This window comes from Sciurus carolinensis, chromosome 5, assembly GCF_902686445.1.
Source record: "Sciurus carolinensis chromosome 5, mSciCar1.2, whole genome shotgun sequence".
NCBI lineage: Eukaryota > Metazoa > Chordata > Mammalia > Rodentia > Sciuridae > Sciurus > Sciurus carolinensis.
Genome location: NC_062217.1, coordinates 47,206,655 through 47,232,891, shown reverse-complemented (window position 1 = coordinate 47,232,891; position 26,237 = coordinate 47,206,655). Strand labels below are relative to the sequence as shown.

Genomic DNA, 26,237 nt, shown 5'->3' with positions numbered 1-26,237 from the left:
ATTCAGTCTAGAGAGTAGGGGAGAAAGGCAAGGATGGGAAACAGAGGACAAGCACACACAGCAGAGGTTCCTGCAGACCCCAAGTGGAGCAAGATGGCAAGGGGAAAAGCAGCTGCTGTTTTTGGATGAAAACTGACCTATTTATCCTAAGCCATGGTTTTGGCTACCTGAATGCTGCAGGAAAGTTGTGAGACCCACCTGGAATTTTATCCAGGATCAGGAAAAAATAAGCTGAGAGCCAGAACTGGAGACAAAAGCTGGAATAAACAAGTACCTTGCAATTTCAAAACCCAGCTACCAGTATCTATGAGGAGGAACCACTGCAACTGACTTCAGAAATCGACTGTAGAGTCAGTAATGATCACAACTACTTCACGTATCTGAGATCCACAAAAGAACCAAGATGGGCTTTTGGTTAAAACTCCACCTTGACCAAAGACAAAACAGGGAAAAAGTCCCTAAAAAGAAGTACTAAGCATTTATCATTTCTTTAGAAAAGCATACAAAAACTAGACTATTACAGAGACCCAGTAAATCCATTTCCTAGGTAAAAACCTAAATGAATACAAATGTTCAAGTCTTATGCTATACTTCACATTCATTAAGTCATCGAGTCAGAATAGTCTTCCAAAAGACTGTCTTGAGAAGGGAAAAGAAGCATTCTTAAAAACAAAGTTTTTACTTCATATAAAAACTAAACACCGCCAGGTGGGGTGGTACACACCTGCAATCCCAGCAACTCAGGAGGCTAAGACAAGAGGATGGCAATATCAAAGCCAGCCTCAGCAACTTAGCAAGGCCCTAAGTAACTCAGTGAGAATTTGTCTCTAAATAAAATATTTTTAAAAGGGCTGGGGATGTGGCTCAGCGGTTAAGCGCCCCGGGGTTAAATCCCTAGTACCAAAACAAAACAAACTATAAACACTTTTGACCAACCTAGGTGCCCTACAACAGATGAATGGGTAAAGAAAATGTGGCATATATACACAATGGAATATTACTAAGCCATAAAAAAGAATTACTTTATGACATTTGCTGGAAAATGGATGGATCCAGAGACTATTACGCTAAGTGAAATAAGCCAATCCCCAAAAACCAAAGATTGAATGTTCTCTATGATATGTGGATGCTAACACATACAGTAAGTGGGACAGTGAAAGAATAGAAGTTCATTAGAGTAGACAAAGGGGAAGGAAGGGAAAGGAGCGGGGACAGGTATAGGAAAGACAGTGGAATGACTCTGACGTAACTTTCCTGTGTACAGATATGAATACACCACAGTGAATTTGTTCATCATGTACAACCACCAGACTGGCATCCTAATTAGGATAAGATGTGCTCCATGTTCGTATAAATAAGTCAAATTATACTCTACAGTCAACTAAAAAGAACAAAATATTTTTAAAATTTAAAAAAGAATAATTATTTTTAAACTTATATAACACCAAAACAAAAACCCATATACAAATTTTAGATTGTATGAAATGTCTGTAGGCACAAGTGGCAAAAGGTTAACCTGGCCCATTACCCAGTGTGGCTTTCTCAAGGCAGTTTTTATTAATGAAAGTATTATCAGTATGTGCAAGAAAAAAAAATCAAATCCAGTTTAAATCTAACATTCTCCACACAGACACAGTCTCAAATTTGTTTAAAAAAAAAAAAAAAAAAAAAAAAGGCTTGGAACCCAGAAAACCCTGAGGAATATCAGTAATTCACATTTAGAGGAGGAAAAGATCCTTCTCAGTTTTCAGTTTTGGAATCAACAGCACATTTTCCCTTCAGAGTATTGTGACATACTCAAAGAATCAGTAAGGGAAGAAAAGAATCTGTTCCTTATTTTCAAACACAGTTTAGTAGGGACAGAGTTATTCCTTAGTATACTGGAAAATTCTGATCTGTTTAACAATTGGTCTGGCCCACTTATCAAATATTCTGTAAATACTTCAAAAATGCCTATTTCCATCTGCCCCATACATCTTATTAAAACTGTCTTCCTCCTTTCTTGCCCAACAGCAACAACAAAAATAATATAAAATTATATACAGTAATTTCTGTGTAGTTTCCTTTTAACTGTGTGTGGTAATAAAATGTGGTCTCCATAAATGTTTAACATCAATAGGCTCCTTCTGCTTACTCACGTGGCACCCACTATGATGACCAAAAAATTTAAGGTAGTCACAAGTGAGCCATAAAAGTACCACTGCAAAATTTCATGGGTAATTAAGGTAAGTGATTCCATTTACAGCACATGAAGGAGAGGAAGAAGAGGGTACTTTCCCAACCTGAGTCCTTAACAGAACACTAAGGAGAGCTGACTTCATACAAACCTCAACAACAGTGGCAAAGGCTAGCAAAAGGAAAAAAGGTTAAGTTTTCTTTGTTCTTTGTTGAAAGTGTCTCAACTCATAATGCACAAAGAGTGGAGAAGGAGTTATACACATGTGATTAACAAACCATAACTAGCACTTCATCAAGATCTGGCAGAGCCTTGGGTTCAAACAAAAATACTACTATTAAAAATATACACTCAGTGATGAATAGTTAGGAATCATTGACACAGAGAAACACTATGAAGACAAACTAAGCACTGATTCTTTCTGGGGTCTTCTGAAGATCCATGTATAACCCTGGACACGAATATTTGTGACGAACAGAAAATAAGGCAGCATAATGACAAATATATTGCTGATTCCAGCTAATCAATGACACCAGCTGTTCCCATTTCTCAAATTTCATGCACATCTTACACTCTTAATAGGTGAATGCAGTAAATTCCCTAAAAATTGACAAGGTGATTAAAACAATACACAAAAGAACAGATATAAACAAAATAAATCATGATTCAGAAAAAAGACAACTCCTCAGAATGACACACAAAATCCTCCCCTAATCTGCCCCAAGTTAGCATTCCAATCTAATTTTATTCTCACTGGTCCCTCTGGAGTTATTTTCAACCTAGCTCTACACCTTTGCTCACTGTCATTTCCTTCATCTCAAGAGACTGTCCTCCCCTCTGCCTAACAAATCCTATCCTGAGTTAAGACCTGGCCTCCTTCACCATGCCTACCAAATTTTCCTAACAATATAATATTCTATCTACTTATCATATTATAAAGAACTTAATTATTAAATACTACCTTCTGGCATTTCTTACTCATTTAATTTTTCAAGTGTTTGTTGGAATCCTAGGAGATAAGCAAATTGGAAGGAAGACCTATATATGTACATAAATCTATTTAGATTAAATTAACATTCATTTGTAGTAATGGTTTGAATATACTTAACATGTAGGATGTTGGTCAAAGTAGTTCAAACCAGAAGTTGAGTCAGAGAATCACCTGATCCCAAAGGACACCATATGTCTCTACCATAAAGGGCACATTCCAAAAGGAATGAGTGTAATTCTACAGACATAACTGTCACAGAACCATAACGAACATGGATATACTGAGAATTAAGAAAGGAATAAAACAAGACTTAAATAAAAAACAGCACACTTAATGCAAACATCAGAGGAGTGTACCATCTAAACATCAATTGAACTCAGCCAACTTAGATAATATATTGGAGATAAAAAATACCACTTGCTACTTTAGAGTGTTTGTTTGTAGATACTCTGGAGAAAACCCAAAACTGGTGTGAGGTTTTTCTTCAGATTCTTATTTTTATGTTCTGAAAGCAATCTATGGCTAAAGCACTATCTTCAAAGACATCTGAAAATCACCCTATGAAACCTAAGTTGCAAATATACTAAGAGTTCCATTCATCGCACCTAAACATTAGACTTTGGCTCATTTTATACAGAATCAAAATTCTTCCCATCACCTCTTCAAAAAGTTGGAGGAAGCCAGGCATGGTGGTGCACACTTGTAATCCCAGTGGCTTGGTAAACTGATGCAGGAGGATCACAAGTTCAAAGCCAGTCTCAGTAACTTAGCAAGGCCTTAACAACTTAGCAAAAATCCTCGAATAAAACATAAAAAGGGCAGTGGCTCAGGGGTAAAACACCCCTGGGTTCAATCCCTGGTAACAAACAAACAAAACAAAAACAAAAACAAAAAACAACAAACAGGGCTGGGGAGATAGCTCAGTTGGTAGAGTGCCTGCCTCGCAAGCACTAAGGCCCTGAGTTCAATCCCCAGCACCGCAAAAAAAAAAAAAAAAAAAAAAAAAAAAAAAAAAAACAACAAACAAAAACCCTACAGGACTTCATTCTCTGACAGTGACTTTAATATGTTTCTCATCATGTCTGAAGATGCAGGTGAGCAGTCACAGTCTGTAAACACAGTCTTCAGGTTGGGGAGAGGAGTTCTCTTTCTTGCTTCTCAGTATTCTTATGCTGGTAAATTTGTCCAGCTACATAGATAAAATAGCACACATGTAAGCATTTTCTCTCCCAACACCATTTATCTAATACCAAAGTGGAAAAAAAAAAAAAAAAGAACAAATCACATTGCCATTGTGATTTCAAAGCATTCAGAAACAATCTTTAAAATTAATGTAAATTGATGGGGCATAGTAGCTCACACCTGTAATCCCAGCAGCTAGGGAGGCTGAGGCAGGAGGATGGTGAGATCAAAGCCAGCCTCAGCAAAAGTGAGGTGCTAAGCAACTCAGTGAGACCCTGTCTCTAAATAAAATACAAAATAGGGCTGAGGATGTGGCTCAGTGGTTAAGCACGACTGGGCTCAATCCCTGCTACAAAAAAAAAAAATTAATATAAATCATAGTTAAAAGTTTTCAGGAACCATCCTATCTAAAGACAGAAGAGAAACTGAAAAACCTCCAAAAATATTCCTTCTAATCTTAAAATCACATACTTGCAGCTTTCAGAATCTAACAACAGGTGACCTTTGCTTTACATATTAGTAAGACAGTTTTATAAAGGTAAGCTGGTTAGTTTAGTGGTGGCACCAAACCAGTACTTAGTGTTCTGCTCCCAGCCCAACTCCTGACCCCTCTGTCAAGTGCTGAAATGGCATACATGTCTTAACAGGTATGGGGGGTGAGGGAGATATGGCAGACATGATTTAGAAATTATATTGAATTGTACATATATCTTCATACCTTGTTAGCCTGATAATGCATTTCTAGCCTGAGAACACATTTCTCCTTGTCAGGCTGGTTTGTCTTTGAACTTTTAGAACATCTACACAGCAAGGTGTGTGAAAGCCTTAGAAAATAAAGTGAGATTGCTGCTCTGATGTGGTTTCTTCTACAACTAGATCAAATAGTTCACTGATATTTGAAAATGCATAGATATTAGTTTACAAAGCTAACTGCTCATTCAAAATTTTTTGAGTGTCACAAATTTCATTCTTTACAAAGAACCCAAACTAATATTTCAAGATTCATAAAATGTCAAAATCACAAGGGCAAAATATCTTCTGTATGAAAAGTAGACATACATGTGAAAAGCATGAAGAGTGAGTCTGTCCAATGTTCATCATGGCTACATACATTAAGCTGTTGTTTTCACAATATATACAGGGTATAGACCTGTACCACTCATTATAATGACCCATAGTAACAGGTGGTTATTGAATTAATATTAAAAATTCAGTTCCACAGTTGCATATGTAGCTAGTAGTTACCACATTGGTAGAAGCATACGTATCGGACACTTTCTTTATCACAAAACATTTTATTGGACAGCTAGTATAATCAGTAAAGAAATCTGACACCTAAAAATCTCTATTTAAAAGACACTATGTCAGAGCATTGACTAATCATTAAAGAAGTAGTGAAAACAAATGAGAACTCTACATTAACCCTAAAAAATGCACATTAGAGAAAGAGATAGCACAGTTTTGAAAGATAGTAGTGTACTTGCAAAGTCAAAGAACAGATGATTGCCAGATTCTCTAAAGCATAGATACTAAGCCCTCAAAACACCCCAAACCATGAGTAAGTTGAATTAAAATTACAGAAGCAACAAAGTTCAGACCTACCTCAACTAGAGAACCAACTGACTCAGCCTCTTCCCCAAGGTAGTCACCTGCTTCCAGCAGCTTAAAAGACATCTGCCACTACTTAAATAAAATATCCACTTGACATCCAAAGTAGCATGAAAGTGTGACCCTAAGGTCAAAAAAGGTAGACCTAGAGGTGGTCAACATGTTGGAACTACCAGACAGTTTAAAATGAGGTTAATAAAAAGGCTAAAGACAATTTAAGACGTGGATTAGACACCATATGAGAGATGAAGAATTCATTTCAGCAGTAAAAGTCACAGAAACTTTTTTAAAAAATCTATTAGAATTGAACACTATATCAGAAGTGAAATTTTCATTGAATGGTCTTAACATTAACCCAGACGTAGCTGAGGAAAGAATCCGTGAACCTAAACACAGATCAATATAAAGTACTTAAACCCAAACACTGGAAAAAATTGGGAAGTGGGGTGAGGGTGGGGCAACCAAGATTCAAGCTACAATATGGATATAATACAAGTGTGAATTGGGGCCAAGTCGCAGAAAAGAGGATGAGAATGGTGTGCAAGTAATATCTCAGGAAATACACTGAGAATAAACTGAGGATATACATGGACAGTGCACTGACCGGCCAGGCTCTGCAAGCCTCTCCCCTCCTGGATGCTGTGATGGCAGCCCCGGGGGCCTGTGGGAACTCGGACCATTCCTGTTCTGTCCAGGTGAAGCCTTGGCTGAGGGCCTGATGCCTTCGGGAGGCGGCGGGTGTGGCATGGAGAGAAGAGTGGCGGCTGCTGAAGGCCTTGGAGGACTTCGGGACTTTGAGAGCCCAAGAAAGCGTGTGGACCCGAAAGGTTGGCCAGGGTTTGACAGGGGGCCGTGTCCCCACTCCTTGCGGGGGCTCCAGTTAGGTTCCAGGAGACCCCACTCCCTCCATACAAGGACGAGCAAAGGCTGCAACTGCCCTGGAAGGTGAGCGAAGGCCTGGCCTGCGGCACTCCGGACGTAGGGCTTCGTCCTACCCGAGAAAACCGGAAGAGGAACACACCGCCTGCCCCGGAAGTGCCCCACCCTTCGGGAAGATTTGCCCGCCATTTGTAGAAGGCCCGTCTGTACAGTGTGAAAAAGCTGCTCTCGACCTTCCTGCACACCTTTAAAACAGTTTGCTACATCTGGACATTATAGATGTAAAGAGGTATGAAAGCTAGAAAATAATATGTGTTATAAGTACCCATTTTTTTTTTTAAATCAAGAAATGTCTTCCAGAAGTGACTTTGTTAGACTGCCTCTAGCAGCGACACTCCTCATGTTTGTCCATACTCCCTCCTTCTTCCCAGACATCCATGGTCCAGACAGGCCCTGGAAACTAGGAAATACATTCCTTGAGAGCCGAACCTTCCAGGGAAGCTTGGGATCTGGCCCCCTCCCACAAAATGACCAATGGACTCTCAGTCCAGTCCCTTGGGGGTCGGCCTGACCCAGCCCAGGCCCTCTCCAACTCCTGGTTCCTCTCCTCCTAGCAGAGCCCTCCTGGTATAGGAGAGGTGGTAGAATCTGAGATGGCCAGAGTGTGGGAGAGAACTACAGGAGGAGAGGGTTTGGAGAGTGAAGCCTACAGAGATATCTGGTGGCCCGAAGCAGGGGCTATGAAGGAGTTCCGGCTGGAGAGGGCTCAAGAGCAGTTGTCCACTCGAGAGGTCCCTTGGGGTCACAGTGCACAGGTGGAGGATATAGATTCCAGAGTAGGAATAGGCAGGTGGTGAAGGAAGGAGCCCCAGGGGATACTCATATTCAATAGGAATAGGGGGAACATTTGGGGAAAACAGGTGAAGCCTGAGGTTGGGGACAGAGTAGGGTTCTGAGGATTTGTGTAAGTCTAGGAAAGAATGGAATGACAATGGAGGATGGGGCTTTGAGGCTCTGTGAGACTGGTTATGAAGGGTGAATGATCAAGCAGGGTCTGGACAGCTAATGTCAAGGCACCATTGCCCAGGCTTGGAGATTTAGGGTATGGTGTGATTTGAGAATCTGATCTACTGTGGCCTAGAATTAGAGGCCTAGACTAATCCAGACTTTCCCTACTCTTATTTGGGGATTGTTACCAGGCTTGTCCCAGATTCAAATGCAGCTGTGGGGTCCAGAGCCAGCCTGTGAGTTTGAAATCCTTGTTTCGGGATTTGGACCATGAATGAAGGGTGCCAGACCCAGACATGGCCTCACCTAACAGCAGCAGCTACCCCTCCTGTGCAGCCTTCTTGCCATCCTCCCACAGGTTCTTGTGTATCATTTTAGAACACTGTGCTGCCAGCTTATCCTTGGCACTCACAGTGCAGCCCATCCAGCCTGACCCAGCCCCCACAGGGCCTGTCCATAGCTGGGGCTTGGCCCTTATGCATCCACTGGTCTCCTGCCCCGCCCTCTGGGAGCAGCTGTCTCCAGTGGACAGTTCCCAGCCACTGTAGGAGATATCTTCCCACTGGCCATGCACTGAGGCAGTAGTCATATATTTTTAAAAGTACAAAAAACATAAATTATAAACTTGAACAGCATATAATAGTCAAAATAGCTTATTAAACAATTTACATCATGGGGGAGAGAAAGGTCTCTCAAATATTCATTTACTTCATGGTCCTTTAAGTGGCTTGTTTGGTTGTGCTGCCAGGAGTCATTTACTAGATGGTATTTAAAATACTCCCCAAACACAGAGAACCACTACAAAATTTTCAGACAAATTCAGTTAATTCTGTTAACTAGTTTGTTACAAAATAAAAATAGAGCTAGTTCAAGGGGTGGAAACACCCAAGTTTGTTTAGAAAAAGGAGGATTAGAAAAACTTATTTACAACCATTTAAACATAACCTTAGGGCCTCAGAACTTTGAGCATCAGCCCTAAGTCCCTCCTCAGAGGGATGCACACAGCATAGTTCTTCAAGCCATATCTGAGCTGGGCCTCAGAGACCCCCACAGAAAGTCCAGTATGAGCCTTGGCTGCCCCTCCTCCAGACTCCTGTGATGGAGGGACCCCTCTCCTTCCTAAGGTTGCTAATTTTTGTGTTACTTCAGTATCTCCAACTTGCCCTTCCCCTTACTGTAGTTCTGCAAGTGACACCCACATTAAGTCAACCTACTGTGGTTCCAATTTCTTGTCTGGGTCCCAGCTAAGACACTGCCCCCATCCCATCCCTGTCCTGGCAAACCTCAAGCTGCTTCTGTTAACCTACATGTCCTTCTGCTCACCCTTCAAACACCATTGGCTTCAGGAAGTTTCTTTCTGACTTTCCCACATCAAGTGTTCCTCTCCTGAGAGTCATGTTGTAGCAAAAGCAGTTACTGGTCAGAAACAGCCAGTAGGGTTCTAGGATCAAACTCAACTGAATTGGAATCTGGCTCCTATGACCATCAGCTATGTGAACTTGGGCACTGAAATTTCAGCCAGTGTCTTATGTGTACCATAAAGCTAGCAAACCACCCGCCACACACACAGGCTTGGTAGGAGTCTTAACTGAGAAGGTCACACAATGTACATGCCAACTACACCTGAGCTAAGGAGGCACTCATCAGGTTTTCCCCTTTCTTCTCACGAAGATCTGCAAAGGCATCACCTGGTTCCTGTATCATTCAGTCTACTCCCATCCAGGGTCCTGTAATCACTCTTTTATTAAAGTTGTACTAAATGTGTGCCAGCTTTCCTTCTGGGATTTGCTACTTGAGGACAGTGATATTTGTCATGGTTACTTTACCGGCAGCTCTATTTTGCTGGGTGTCAATTATGTTGGACTGTTCTCTTTTCAGCGGCCAGTGCCTCTCGTGTTTTATCAAATTTCTTTGGTTCTCAGGTCTGGTGGCTCAGAACTCTTAAGTGAGCTGGGAATGGTGGAGCTGGTCTAACTACTCCACCAGACCAACTGAATCAAAATACCCAAAGTAGGGCTTGCCTTGGATAATCCCAAAGCTCTGTCAGTTGACTCTAAGAAACAGAACCGCCAGGGACTACGAAATTAGGAAGACTGTTTTAAGCTGAGTCTTCTAAGATTATCATCAAGAATGCACACACACAGCTATGATAGACATCTATTGGTTTTTCTGCTTCATGCACACCATCCCTCGAGTGCCTATGTTGTAGGGGTGGGCCCAACAATCCAGACTGTTTTTTGTTTGCCAGCCCTGGCCACAGCTGAACACACAGTAGAATATAAACCCAAAATAGAGCCAGTCAAATCCTTACTCTTCTGGAAACCTGGAATTGAGATTCAGAGTTGAAAATCAGATTCTGATCTTGCACAGACCATATATGCATATATGGGCATATATGTATATCTGGAATTGCAAGACTTCAAACTTGGCGGGATGAAGTTATAAGCACTGGAAGCCATATTATGCAGGTACAGCAATCGATCAAATGCCTAGGGGGAAGCAAAATGAGAGTGTATAATGTGAAGGAGAGAGAGAGAGAGAGAGAGAGAGAGAGAGAGAGATATTGAGCACAAGGGCATGCAGGTGACAGGCTGATGACTTTCAGCTCTTGATTCTAGTCCTACATGAGAGCCAACAATATTTACTTTGCTTGATTCTTGGAGCTACACCTGTGTAACTTTTCAATTCCCCTTCTCAAACTTAAAAGGAAATTGCATAGGGATCTGTTCCTTTAAGCCAAATAGGCTTTAACTGACACTGACCTCAAGATGGTGACATGGATCCCTAAGTGCCCATGTGACATACACCTTAGTCATTATAACTACCACTTATGTGAGCATAAATCATGATTACTAATATACCTGACAACCCTACAAATTAGTTATTTTAAAGATCAGGAAATTGAGTGGCACAGGCTAGGAATCTTGATCACTGACTCCAAAATTCAGGCTCATTCCCCTTCTGTTCTCTCAGTCTCTACCTCTACAATGGGATACCTGTTGTCAGACTTATCGAGGTACTTTCTGAGTTATTTACAGAGCAAGGGAATTTGAAAATGAAATCTTAATTCCGAGTGGATGGTTTTTAGTGGTAACATCAACACCGAACCTTGAAACTATAAAACTTTAGATGAAGGAGTACAAGGACCTGGGGAAAATACAACTATCCGTCTTGTGATTTCTGTTAATTGGCATTAATTTCTCCCTTTGTTTTTTAAAGTTGCTTCCTTAAGTAAATAATAGAAATATAGTCAATAATTTTTACATTTTAGTTTCTCATTTATACTTTTTAAAGATTTAATATATGTCATAAATCTTATAAGCCACAAAAAAATCCACATTCTAACATGTCATTTAAAAAAAAAATCACTCAAGCCAGAAATTAATTATACGGCAATAGCTGAGAAAATTTAACCCCATGTATTGATGGTTTCAGGTCTTGGTTCTAGTCCCACATGAGGGCCACATGGCCACTTATAAGATCTGGCAAGGCACTTCTGTGCCACGCAATATCCTAATCTCTAAAATAGGGAAAATAGTTAATTTGTAGGGTAAAAATGGTTGCATATTGAAAAGATAAGAAAATGAAAAAACCATAAAAAGAGCACAATACCAGCTCTTACATGCAGTTCAAGTACTATGCAAAATATGTGGGTCATATTTTATATTTCTTTTAGAACTATTTACTAAGTAGAATATAGTTACTGAACAAATAAACTAGCAAGCCACCTTGCTAGGCCTGACATGAAATGACCTATAAAATACAATACCTACCTTGGAGAAGTATGCAGTGCAATAGGTTCTAGCAGAATATAAATAATCTAAGTCATTTATTTTCCTTTTTTGGTGATTCAAAAACAAAAACAAAAAAAAGCAACAATAATAATATATTAGTAACTGTCCTGGTAGGGCTAAACATACTGAAATACATGGATGCCTCACTTCATGCTTTCCTTTGCTGTTGTCAAAAAAAAGGAACTTGGAGATTAGTCTCTGAGTGGGACTAGATGCAGAGCAATCCAACACCTTACTGAACTTGTACTATATCATACAGCAACAGACTGAAATTTCAACACATCACATAGCATGCCCTGTCACAAGTTTGATTATTAACACATCAATTTGTGTAGTCAAACTGTAAGCTCAAGTAATTGCAGCCTATCTGCCTTTGGCAATCTTCACACTATGCCAAAGGAGACCTCAGCAGTGACTCTCTGGCATAACCTGAGCATGTCTGCATCAGACTTTAAAAGTATAGTAGTTTCACATTGAATACTGCACAATTCAAGCACACTAATAAAACAAATCAAGGGTTTTGGGGGAGTCAGTAGCTTACACCCCCAGGCATGGGAAGGCCAATGATCCCAATACCCTAGTGCAAATAACCAAGGACTAAAGATCTTGAACAGATATGAAAATAATTCTCCAGTGCCTGATTTTAGCATTGTTGTTGATGTTTTTCTCAGACCTAACATTGAGGGTAGTTCCAAGGCTATAAGGTGATCATTTTTGCCAGAAAAAACTGTCCATATTAACCCTGCAGGAGTAAATCCTCATGTCACTGGAAAACAGTCTGTAATAAACACGGACTCCAAGGGCCTCAGGCAATCACCTTAAACTTGAATATAGGCCAACATCTGTCAGCTGAAAGAGAATTTTTAAAAATATGCTGTCTAAAGTAGCATAGAGAAAGTGTCAGTATGTGTTCTTTATTTGCACACAGAGAGCAAAATCATAGAGAAAATATGGCTGTTTTTTGGAAGACTGAAGAGCCAGATTCTTTTTTAAAAAAATATTTTTTAGTTGTTCATGAACTGTTATTTTTATTTATTTATATGCAGTGCTGAGAATCAAAACCAGTGCCTCATACATGCTAGGCTAGTGCTCTACCACTGAGCCACAACCCCAGCCCCCAGATTCTTAAAGATGGGGCAACAGCCTGCTTGGTACCTGTTTGAAACTAGAAACCCCAAATTTCCTCCTTAGCACACCCTCTGCCCACACACCTACCAGTCTAAAAGGACTGCCAGAAACTTTGGTCTCTAACATAGAGATGAGTGCTGCAACAGAGCCTAGTCCAGATTCACTTCAAGGACTGAAAAGGAGACACTGAAATAGGTCAGACCAAAAATGGAGGAAAAGCTTTCAGAAAATGCAACTTATAAAAACACACTAGGAGCATTCAGGGATCAGCTAGGAATTGGCATGAATGAAGAACTGATTTCAGGTGGAAATTGAGAGGTCCAGGTTATTTAGTTTTGTATTTTTAAATATATCATAATTTATTAAGTCAGTATTCTATTAGTATTTGCAAGTCCTCTAAATTACTTGAAATTCTTCCTAAATTGTTGATTCCAAACATGCTTCGTGGACATACACATGTTATATAGCAAACTATATTTTTAAAATATGAAACGTTAATATTCCCAGGTCAGATATTTCCAGGTGGTTTGAAGATTTAAAGTTTTATATGTCCCAAATTCCTCAATTTCTGTCTATCCACCACTCTGGCTAGCACCTGAATCAGTTTTTGGACAGAAATATAGCCCCTGAGACAAAATATCTGAACTAAAATGACACTCTAAATGCCAAGCACAGTGGAAGGTAATAAAGTCACAAATGTGAATGCACATAGCACAGTAAGTAGATAGATTTGTAAACAAACAATTCTAACGCATTAAATAGTAGAATAATCAATGATAAACTAACAGTTTTACAAATGATAATATCAAGAATAAAATACAGATTTGTGTAATACAACATGAGAGTAAAATGCAGTTTTTAAGAAAGAATATGTAGACAGAACCATTGCAATTTTACAAAATATTTGCAAATATGATTTTTATAAGAATATTTAAATTATGACATTTGCAAAGTATTATGTGCATTATTGCCCCTACTTGCCTGTGTTGGCTGGAAACACTGTAGTGTGGAAACTTCAAAGACTTTGCAACCAAATCATGACCCAAATCCTTCCCTACTTGCTAGCTGTATGACTTTGGACAATGATTTAAATTCCTTTGAATCTCAGTCTCTTCTTCTGCAAAAGGGAACTTAAAAGAAATCTAGATCTACTTCATTAGATTTTTGTGTAGATCAAATAAAACAAAACTTGCTAAACAACTAGAAAATGCTTGATACTTAATTAGAAGGGTAGATACGTACATTTACTTTGAAATTGTATACATAAATAATTTTTATACTGTTGTAGAAAAAACTTGGGAAATAAAGTTTCTATAGTTGGTATTATAACTTTCATAAGCATCTTATTAAAAATGTAAGTTATTGTAACTTGAGCAAACATAGTATATGATTCCTGATTAATGACAGCATTGCTTTTCTAGTGATCTGTGTGAATGGTGAAATTTGAAAATCAGTGTTTTACATTGTTTTATATAGGAATAGTCAGTATTCATACATGTCTGCATATTAAGTATATTCTTACTAATTTCAACAAGAGAAATGCATTAAAATTTGCTTCAGTTGAAAAAGCAGTTAGGTTAAGTTTTATGAGTTGGGAGAAAAATGAAAAGCTAGTGAATAAATGAAGTAATTTTAGAGATTTAAAAAAACTAAATAAAACTTGTTCTTGTATTGTGAGAGAAATGATGATGCACTGAGAAAATGCTTGGTAGTGTGAAAAAACCATAAATTTTACTAAGGAAATCAGTTTATTGTGACAGCTATTGAAATTGCTTATTGATATTTATTTAGCTGGGCATATGGAAATTAACTTCTAGATATGAAGCATTATATAGTCATCGTTTTCATTGTAGCAAAAATTTAATCAAATGAAAAAGTGTGTACTTGTCAAACAACTTGTTTGAATGAGTGCTGCATTGCATAGAATTTTTAAAAAGAAATTTGCTTATGCAAGTTTAAGTAAATAAACTTTATTATACTTACTGTTGTTGGTATGAATATAGTAGACTACTGGAATAATTTACATCATAAGATAGACTTCAAATTCTCCAACTGGGGAAACTAAGATGGATACTAATATCCCAAAACTAGCTTGTCAGATGATTCATTCATTATTATTTTTGATCTATTGCTACAAATCTATATTTCTATATGAGCATTGTAAACATACACTATGATTTCTGACCCTCACAAAAATGTCTAGCCAAGCAGAGCTAATTGAAACCATTTGATACTTCAGTAAATCAATCAATTTGTATTAAGAATCAGCTGTGGGGTTGGGGTGTGTCTCAGTGGTACAGCACTTGCCTAGCATGTGTGAGGTACTGGGTTCAATTCTCAGCACCGCATATAAATAAATAAATAAAAATAAAAGGTCCATCAACAACTAAAAAAAAAAAAAAAAGACTCAGATGTGTACCCTGCATTAAAGGAAATAGGGATAGAGCTTGGTAGAAGACAAACACACAAAAGAAAGATTTCTAACTCATAACTAACCCACAAAGTAAGATGTTTATAAAAACATATGGAATTCATATAATGTACATATAACTGTTGCAACAATTTTCATTATTATTTCGTATGTTCATTTCCCTAATAAGCAAAAATGAATCTCAGAGAGACGCACAGCAATCATACATTTCTCCAGAACTCTGTCCACCTTGCATGAGTTTATTGTTTGCTTAATAAGATAAATTTTTACAGGTTGTAGAGTTGTAAAATTTTAATTTCACATAAAACAAAATAGCTTATAAAGTTACCTACTTCCTTCATGTAAAATTGTGCCTTACTAACCCAATTCAGAGCTTCATTTTGATGTAGATTGTGGTCTCAAATGTATATCATGCATGTATATATATGCACATACATGAATACATGTGAAATTTGAAAGCATTCAAATCACAGGGAATGATAATAACATTAAAGTGAAAACAAGCAATTTGACAGAGTAGATTGTTGTGTTTAGCAAACAACTTTTACTAGGCATTAAAAAAACAGTTTCAATACTTTAAGTAACATCAACTTATAATAGGTATTCAATTCCATGGTCACATTTTTTCTTGCTGTTATTTTGTTATTGCTGTGTTGGATTTGATGGTTTTTAAGATGTTGTTGACACATATACCAATGACTATATTCCCTTTCAATAGGGTATTCTGATAAAAGACAAGAGAATTGCAAGATATGAGTGATCAGCAGATTCAACAATGTCGGGATGCATGAGAATTATAATACAAAATGCAATGAGAGATGGACTGATGACCTTCAATAAAATTACTAACAATCTGCGATTTTGTTAGATCAAGACCGTCCAGTCTGGTATAAATTTGTAATAACAATAATTTAAGTCTAAATTAGGTAGAAATTAGGTAGAAGTGATTAAATATTTGTCATTTAGTTGTTGAAATCTATTCAGTCATAGAAAAATGTATTTATTGAAACACATGCTGTTATAATTTAGATGTGTAGTGTCCCCCAAAAGTTCATGTGTGAGACCATGCAAAAAGGTGTAGAGGTGAAATGATTGGGTTATGAAGCCTTAATTCAATCAGTGAATTAATCCTCTGATAGGGATTAATTGAGTGGTAACTGAAAGCAGGCAGGGTGTGGCTGGAGGAGGTGGGCATTGGGGATGTGCCTTTGGAGTATATATTTTGTCCCTGGCCAGTGGAATCTCTCTGCTTCCTGGTATGAGGTCTTGAGCCACTTTCCTCCACCACACTAGTCTGCCATGATATCCTGCCTCACCTGGTCCTCCAGTGAATGCAGCCAGCTGTCTATGGACTGAGACCTCTGAAACTGTGAGGCCCCAAGTAAACTTTTCCTCCTTTCTTGTCATGTGGTATCAAATTGAAAGTCCAGAAATAAACCCATATATTTATGGTCAACTAATTTTTGACAAAGGTGCCAAGATAATTCAATTGGAAAAGAATGATCTTTTCAATAATTGGTGCTGGGAAACTGAATATTCTTCAAGTTAGACCCATATCACATGTAATTTGCAGAAGTTAACTAAAAATGAGTCATATAAATGTGAGAGTTAAAACCACAAAATTCTAAGAAGAAAATGCATGCATAAATCTTCATGACTTTGGGTTAGATAATGGCTTCTTAGATATGATGCTAAAAGCACAAGCAACCAAGAAGACAATAGATAAATTAGGCTTTATCAGAATTTAAAACTTTTATTCTTCAAGGGACACTATCAAGAAAGTGAAAATATGCAGGGTGTGGTTGTGCATGCTTGTAATCCCAGCAGCTGGGGAGGCTGAGGCAGGAGGAACAAGAGTCCAAAGCCAGCCTCATCAACTTAGTGAAACCCTGTCTCTAAAGAAAACATAAAATGGGCTGGGGATGTGGCTCAGTGGCTAAGCACCCCTGTGTTCAATTGCTGGTACGAAAACAACAAACAAAAAAATATAACCCACTGAATGAGGAAAGTGTTTGAAAATACTGTAGGCAATAATGATCTAGCATCAGGAACTCAAAAAGTATTCTTAAAACTGAATAGGAAATAGACAAATAACCAGTTTAAAATGGGGAAAGAATTTTGATAGAAAATTCTACAAAGAAGACAACTGACCAATAAGTACCTGAAAAGATGCTAAGTCATTAGGAAAATACAAATTAGAATCACAATGAGATATTACTTCTCATGCACCAGGATGATTGTAGTCACAAAGACAAAGAAAAGTGCTGGAGAGGATGTGGAGAAATTGGCCCCTCACAATGCTGGTGGGAATATAAAATAATGCAGCTGCTTTGGAAAACAGTTTGGACAGTTCCTCAAACAATTAAACATAGAGGTATCACATGAGCCATCAGTTCTAACTCCTGGTTATATATCTGAAAGAATTGGAAACATGTCCACAAAGAATATTTGTACATGAATGTTCACAGCAGAATCATTCATATAGCCAGCCAAAAAGCCCATCAGCTCATGAACGCATAAGCAATAAACACAATATGATATATTCATACAATTGAATATTATTTGCCCATAAAGGAACCTTGAAAACATTATAATAACAGAAAGAAGCAAAAAAAAAAAAAGTCTGGTATTGTATGAACCATTTATATGAGATGTCTAGAAAAGGCAAATCCATAGAGACAGAAAGTTTAGTGGTGCTGAGGGCTGGGGAGAAGAGCAATGGAAAGTTTTCTTGGGGGCTGATGAGAATATTTTGGAACTAGGTAGTGGTAATATTTGTGTAATTTAAAGATATATTCCAAACCACTAAATTGTACACTTTAAAAGAATAAATTGTATGCTATGTATTTTTCAATATAAAATATTGAAAAAAAATAAATTGAGAAAAAAATAAAGAAAGAAACTCCTCAGGACAAAAAACTAGTTAGAACAGAAGACATGATTCAAATCCAATACCCATACACTTGACATCTGTTGTCAGGATTTCTGTGCCTGACTGGTGAGAGGAAGTAGTGGGGACAGGCACCCATAGAAAATTGTTGCTGTGTCCTCTGGGCAGAGATACTTGGGTGTCTGTCTGTCACCAGGGGTTGGCCTGGACACAAGTTCATGTTCAGTGTTACACAACCGTCCTTGCCCCTGCCACTTCTAAGATTTTATTTAGGGTCAAGCTTGTGCATCCTGGGTGAAACCCTTTCCTGCTGCTCCTCAACTCTCCTGTGGATGGACTTAGGTGGCCTATGGTGCCACTCCAGCACCTATGGCAGCATTCCTGCCTGAGCCAAAGCCGAGACTCCACCTCTTTTACCCTATAATAAGTGTGGGTATTAATAAGAGTCCTGGGAATCTCCTTTCCTCCAGGGTATTTTTAATAGGGTGGGCTTTCTCTTCTATCCATCAACCTGCCCTGCCCCTTGCTTATTCATCCATCCATCCATCTACCATTCACTTGTTCATCCATTCCATTTCACATATATGTTGTGAAGTAACTGTAAAGTGATTTACTGAAGGACAGTTTTACTTGGGTTTGGGAATATGGGTCAGATCATTCCCCCCCACCACAAGTCTTCTAAGGATATATGAACCTGGGATCTTACTGGGTTGTGTGTAGGGTGGAAACACTTGGCAGTCATGACAACCAGCCAGGAATCCCAGGTAGCCTCACCCAAGGCTGGGCTAATTCTGATCCTCCTTCCTAATCTCCTGTTTTGCCACAGAGCAAGCCATTTTCAACAGAAGGACTTGCAAGTGTGCAATCTCCTCCCTGAGGGCTCCTTTTACACAGCACAGACCTTTCATCACCAAACCAACTTGTAACCTTAGTCAAGATGGTTCTCAGCTCACTTTTAAGAAAGAAAAAAATAAGCAAGTGAAAGAGAAGAGCCACATCATGAAGTTGCTCCATGTAAGGAGGATTGCTCTGTTGACCTATCATTACCTGGGCTCCAGTCAGGGCCAGAGTCAGTAGCTGGACAGCCTAGAAGTCCACCCTGGAGGCTCTGAGATGGCTGCTTAGAGTTCATGTCTGGGTAGTGGTAGCTAAGGAGGGGAGACTAGTCCTGTCAGGTCTGCTGGCTCAGCTACCCTTGGGAACATTCCACATTCAAACTTTTGCTTAAAATACCTTTACCTCTAACTTAATCTGGGATTCCTGAATCCTCTCAGTTCATTGGCATCTGGCCTGTCTTTCGTAACTATCTCAGGCACCCACAGAAAAATGTTACCGTGTCCTCTGGGCAGAGATACCTGGGTGTCTACTTGTAACCAAGGACTGATCTGGACACAAGTTCCTGTTCAATGTCATATATCCTTCTTTGCCACTGCCACAGAAAAATGCTACCACCCTGGAACACAGTGCTTCCCCATCCCACAGCTATTGCTTTAACAAAAATTTATTCACAATTTCTTTACCAAGACAAGCAAGACTTGACCCTAGGGTAAGCAGATGTGGAAATAGTTATGAGACAGGGTGCTGAGCACCCAAAACTATACTGACTGTGCTTGACCAGGAGGGTGTCATCAAGCACTGCGATTGGTTATTTCTTTGTGCTATTCTTGTGATGTGCCCTGTCTTCCCAGCTGAGAGCTAAGGGACAGGTCTTGCTATGGTTTGAATGTCCCCTCCAAAAACATGTTGAAATTTAATAGAATTGGAACCTTCAAGAGGTGATTAGCAAGAGGGCTCTGTTTCATGAATGTTTTAATGCCATGTCATCCAACTACATCAGTTTTTGCAGGAGGGGGCCCTGATACAAAGGGTGAGTTCCATCCCCTTCCTTCTCACTCACTTCCATGCACACAGGCTCTGTGGCTCTTCTGCCTTCTGCTCTGAGTTGATGCTATAAGAAAGCCGGCACCAGATTCCAGCTTCTTGACCTTAGCCTTCCCGGCTTCCAGAACTGTGAGCAATTTATAAATTGTGGGTAATTTATAAATTACCCAGTCTGTGGTATCTGTTATAGCAATACAAAGTTGACTAAGACAGGAACCAGTTCCATTCATGAGGGTGGCAACCTCATGGTCTAATAACCTCCCACCAAAGTTTCCATCTGCTAATAGCATTGCAATGGGGGTTAAGATTCCAACACATGAATTTTGGTGGAACACATTCAGTCATCACACCTGGGAACCCAGGCTCATGGAGGCTATTGCTGTTGTTTCTTCTCACATTCCTGTATCTCTTTTCTGTATTCACTGAGGAATTTAATTTTGGCTGATCCGACAGGCACAGGAAGGGGCCAGGTGCAGGGAGGGCTGAAACCTGCAGAGTTGGCCTTCGTCCTGTTGACTGGAAAGCCTATGCAATGTGGAGTTGGGGTTGGGGTGTTTCGAGTGTCCCATTTCAGGGACAGAAATGACTCCAGAGACTAGAGAGAATCTCCTCATGCTGAATATCCCTTCTGTTGTCCTGTGCTCACTTCTTGGCAGGTCTGACTTATTGAATACTTTCAGGGTGTCAGCCATGTGCCTTCTATTCATAGACCTAGGTGGGACAGTCTGGTTTAATGATGTACAAATGAAAGGACAAATTACATTGTCATAGGGAGAAACTGAAGTGGTAGTAAGAGGGAAATTGATGTCATGGGTCTTTAAAAGCACTTTGGTGGTTGTAGTAATGAAAGGGAGATAACTGGCTAGGCAAGGATTTGAAAAATGCAAAACTGCATCCCCTTAGAAGAGAAAAAAGGAAAAGGGTGTCTTATAGGAAAAAGGAGCTGGTTTTTCTTAAGAGCCCACATTTATTTTTCAGAGGGACTTAAACTTTTTAATGCTAAGAAAATACTATTTCTGGACTTAAAGAAACTGCCACACTAACGCTTCTACCCGAAGACTAGATTACAAACACTTCAAACACCCCATGTCCTGGTCCCCACACTTCTGAATTGTGTGAATGTGTGCAGATACAGTTTTTGAAGACAAGGGAAAAGGACTCTATGGATTTGGACAGGTTATGGGAGACACTGATCTAAAAGAAATGAGAATTAGGCAGTACGAGCATGATATACATATAGGTCTATAAGCAGCAGCATGAGGTATAGGGTGAGAGGGGCCAGAAGCATTAGCCTACTACCTGTCCCTGCTTGCCCCTGAGCATGGCCAATTTTTTTTTACTTGAACTTATCTAAGGTTCTGTGTCTTTCTTTCTTTCTTTCTTTCTTTTTAAAATTTGTTCTAATTAGTTATATATCACAGTAGAAAGCATTCTGACACATTATTTTTTTTTTAACAATTTAATTTTTTAGGTAGAAACTCCAGCTTTCTGGAGGATTTCCTTACAGCAGCATATCTGCTATGAAAAGGAGAGAACTGCAGCTTGAATCTATGATTCATAGGATACAGCACTGTTAAAATACATTTTGTAAGAACCAAGTGTCAAGAAGCATATGATTTTTGTTACATGATCAGAGAGCAATCCAAAGAAATTTTTAAAAAATTACTATAAAGCCAGATGTGTAGATTTTGTCAGAAAAATCAAAATGCATTTTCTCAAATATATATTCTTTTACATTCAAACCATAATTTCAGAAGAAGTGCTATTCTTCTGTAAATGTAGTAATCAAGCAGAATTTTGTAAGGAGGTACATAAGGGCCCAAATAGGGCTTTTACTTTGAAGTTATATGTTTAAATAAAAATTTGATAAAGGAAAGAAAAAAAATTTAATTTTTAAGAATCCTTCCTTTCTTCCTTTTTCCCTTCCTCCCTTCCTCACTTTCTCCTTTAGCTAAAGAAATGTCCAGTCACCATTAGGTTCAAACATAATGCCTTTTACTTTGTATTAAGTAATTTTTATATGAATGTTATCAGTCGACAATCTCTTATAAGCATTTGGTATTTTAAGCACTGTGCTTTGAACACCAAAATAGAAATTTTTGAAAAGCATTAGAGGGACAAGAAGAACCAGGAAACTCCACATAAGATATCTTTATCCTTCCGTGTGGTAGCAGGGAGAACAGGACATTTGTCCTTTATTATTCAGAGAGCCTTTTAAAAGTCACCTAGGAAAGCAAGCACTCTAAGGGTCTCATGATTTCTTTTGGCTTTGGCCAAGAAAATGGAATTATTGAGAAAGTCCAACCTTTTATTAAATACTGCTGTTGGAAGGTCTTTTCAGTGGGTTAAATACTATAAAACTGTTGTCTGCTGGGCAATACAGAGTAGGGAGAAAACAAAAATAATTACTAGACAGCAGCATGTTGAGTGGGGTTTGCACTGGCTTGATCCCGATATCAAAACATGGCCTCAGAGGTTCAGTGTGATGGGTTTGCTTCTCTTATCTTAGAGGACAAATAATGTCTTAAGGCAAAAGCAAGGATACTTTACTCCTCAGATTTTGGAAACGGACCAAGCACTGTAGTTCTCATGTCAATTTCCTTTAACCATGACTTTGTATAACATGAAGGTCAACTTGCTTCCTCAGATGATTTCTAAACCCATCAGTGGCTGGAGATTTCCAGGCACAAATCTGCTTCTGGCTTCTTTTCTGAATCCTGATTATGGAGGCATTGTAGGAAGATCCAAGCAATGCCAGAATTATCTAGTCATTGCATGGGTTCACTTTATAGATGTCTTCTTCTCTTCAGAACACTCCCTTTTCTTATCTTGTTTTAAATCCTGGGGTCATTATGGTAGTGGATGGTATTTCTTAAACACTGGACAACATGGTGGAGGTGAAGATCTGTTGTAAAATCTGAGGGATGTCTTTGGTATCCATGGCAATGAAAGACCTGCCAGCTGGTAAAGTTCTCTGGAGCCTGCCAGAAGGGGAAAGAAGAGAAAATTACCATTGCAAATTGAGGCTCTCCTTCTATCTCCTGCCCTGGCAAATCACTGCATCCAAATGGGTTCTTAGGAAAGGAAGTTTTTACTTTCTAATACCTTGCCTACTGCCTGCAATTTAATTGGCTGTCATTGAGCAATGAAAGACCTGGAAGAGCGACAGGGAGAGACAGTAAAGCAGTGAACCACAAGGGGGTTCTTTGCAGTGAGAAAATCAGTGGATGTGGAAAGGAGAAAAATTTTCCCTTTCATGACTGTTATTTTCTGACATTTTATATTCCCTTAGTAGAACAGAGACCTAGAGATCCAACTGAAATTAGCTCACCTGGGTTCAGCAAATGTGTTGGCCTCATATTGTTCGTCTAACTGCTTTGCCTTCCTAGAAAACAGGACTCCAAGAACTTTGCCCAGTCAAATCTTGAGTGGTTCTATTTTCTCCCCACCATCCTCTCCTTTTTTGGCTCCATTCACACAATGTGTAATGCAATCTGATTTACCCAGCTGCTGCTTTGATAATACTGAGGATATACAGATGGCAATTTTTAAAAACACTAACTTATTACTTGGAACAAAAAGACATTTTTGAAGGTAATAAAACTACAAGACGCAGTTTTATTCAAAAAACGCCTCTTTTCATTGTAGCAATGAAGTTTGGTTTTGGAATGACATTTCATAAAAGTCAGCCATCCTGTGTAGTATCATCCATTTGGCATGCCTGGCAGACCAGCAAATTCTGCAACATATCTTTTGCCAGTGGATTTGGACCATTTCCCTAGGAACCCACAAGGGTATTGTTGTGCTTTCTTAAGTATTCAAACAGCATCTGTTCACTGGAAAGACAAAATAGCTATTTCAGCTCAACTGGTGTTTGCTATTTACCTAATACTGGGCTGTGCTGAGGAAAATATGGCTAGAAAAAGCATGGTTTGCATTCAAGTACAAGGAGGTTCTTGAAGATGGAAAGTGCTAATGCACAAAAATGAGAAAAAAGCAAAGTTGGTTGTAATAAAGTGATGGTGATTATATGATATTAAGTCTGTTCTTCACCTTACTCAGTAATCCTGTAGCAAGGAGAAGGAAATAGAGAGGTCAGCATACAGGATGCTAAAACCTTCTTTAATTTATAGCCTCTGTACCACAGAGCATGGTAGGTTAAAGAGAAGGAATAGCAAAGAGATAGGCTCTTTGGGCTACAGGAAGGTTTTGTTGTGGTTTTTTTTTTTTGTTTGTTTGTTTTTTGTTTTGTTTTGTTTTTTTAGCAGATACACTTTCAACTGTGTTTTCTGGATTTTTTTTTTGTTTGTTTTAAGTATAAGTAGTGAAAAACCATGAGCTATATCTGTCATTCAAAAAGGTAAATATTAAAAAACAAGGTAAATATTAGTATGTTTAAGTTATGAAAGTGCTTTCAGATCTTTCCTTTTAGATCATCCCCAATGGTATTTATTCTTTGACCATAAATTTGTTCAGTGAGCATTCAGTATATTTAGTGTAGTCTTATCACCATGACTTTCTGTCTCCAAGTGTTTCACCTGCCTTGTCTCCCCAGCAATAAAACACACACACACACACACACACACACACACACACACACACACACACACCATATATACATAATATCACCTATTAGTAAATAGAAGATATACACACATAAGTATGTCTACATGTCTATCTTTCTATCAATATATGTATGTCTATGTATCATACTTATAGACACAAATATACACACTTTCTATTATGCTAGGAAAACTATGTTCATTATTTTGAATATGATTTAGACATAAAATGATTAGACTATGCTTGGAAACTTGATATAAGGTATCAAATGTATAAAAATTAACCTATTAGTGGACAAATCAATTTGCTAATTATTTTGTTAGTTTAAACAGACTGAAAAGTGATTAATTTAAATTATGATTGTTTCTTTAAACATAAGCTAGAGCATCACATCTCCTCAGCTAGTCTGCAAGTTCCTTGAGGTGGCGTCTCTAGACTTGTTTTTCCTCCACATCTCCCAGTTCCCTTCATGTCTGCTCATCTCATGAGCATGTCAGGCACTCTTTCTCTCTATGTCTGCCCTTTCTATGTCCTGAGATGACACTTACCTGGTTGCTTGATCACCTAATGACCCAATAAAAATGGCAAAAGCATTTACTTGAGGGTCACTTGTAAGGATTTGGGCAAACTTGGCAGGCTGTATTCCATATCGTGACAGATTTGCATCACTTAAGACTATGACAAAGTACTCATCAGCCTCTTCTTTGACAATTTCCTTGATGGCATGTTCTGTCCCCCTTAACGTGTGGTCCCCACTCATGCAGAACTGAGAGTGGGCATGCATTGTCTAGAGGAAAGAGAGCACAAAAGTCATGGTGATAAGCTTCTTTGAATAAACAGGATGGCTTTTCATAGACTGTGTGAATGTATAAAAACCAATTATTACAAGTCAGTAACAGTTTTCTGAGCAGTTCTATTTAACTTGTACACAGTGATATTTGTATTTGGGAGACTTTTGTTAGAAAGAAGGAAATGTTCCAAACTATCACAGTTGACAATTTCTTTTAAAATTCAAGATTTTATTTAAAGTAAGAAAATATAAAAATTGGTATCACATGGGAGAAAGATAAGGAATGGATTAGATTTTCAATAGTTATATTGTACTCATATCAGTAGCAATGGAGGAAATTTGTTTTAAAATCATGACATGCATGTTTCTCTTGCAGACTGAAGTATGTGAAATTGAATTTATTATTAGAAAATATTAAGAAAAGTAAAAGTACTCTAAAAGGGATCATTCTTTTCCTTCTACTGAACGTGTAGCATATATGAGGAATTACAGGTTACAGAATCCCAATGCAATACTTAGATATATAATCCCAATCCAATACTGAGTACTCTAAAATAAGCACAGAGCAAAATTTACATTTGTACAGTGGAGAAAAGAATTTGAGGTCCGATGGGTGCTTTCTGTTTAAAACTTGAATGTTTGTGAAAAAGAAAGTCATTTTCTTTACAGTTTCTACCTCTTCTTCAGTGAATCTTTTTAGTCTTTACCTAATCTGATAGAAGTTTTCACAATATAGAGGTAACTGAACATATTTACCTTTAGAATTTCTAGTCTTTGTTTATTGTCCTTGGGGATTTTGTTAATTGAAACTAGTGCAATATTGTAGTCATCTCCAGAGTGTCCAGCGATGTCATACTAAGCAAAGAACCACAGAGTTAGAAAACATTGTCTATTTTTTTTATAACATTGTCTAGTA

The 26,237-nt window shown here is 38.4% G+C and overlaps 1 protein-coding gene across 2 annotated transcripts in view; it reads right to left on the bottom strand.

The window, feature by feature from the left end:
* Positions 1-22,258: 22,258 nt before the first annotated feature.
* Vwa8 (von Willebrand factor A domain containing 8) overlaps positions 22,259-26,237 on the bottom strand; it is a 461,451-nt gene continuing 457,472 nt past the window's right edge. The window contains exons 43-46 of one of the 2 annotated variants that reach the window (XR_007108713.1): positions 26,078-26,176; positions 25,080-25,318; positions 23,300-23,492; positions 22,259-22,949 (exon numbers count right to left, since the gene is read on the bottom strand). Coding sequence is in view for 1 of the 2 variants with exons in the window: in XM_047552395.1 (XP_047408351.1) it covers positions 22,841-22,949; positions 25,080-25,318; positions 26,078-26,176 (447 nt within the window). In the remaining variant the exon portion in view is untranslated. The remainder of the gene's footprint in view (positions 22,950-23,299; positions 23,493-25,079; positions 25,319-26,077; positions 26,177-26,237) is intronic. The other variant, XM_047552395.1, reaches the window with a different exon arrangement.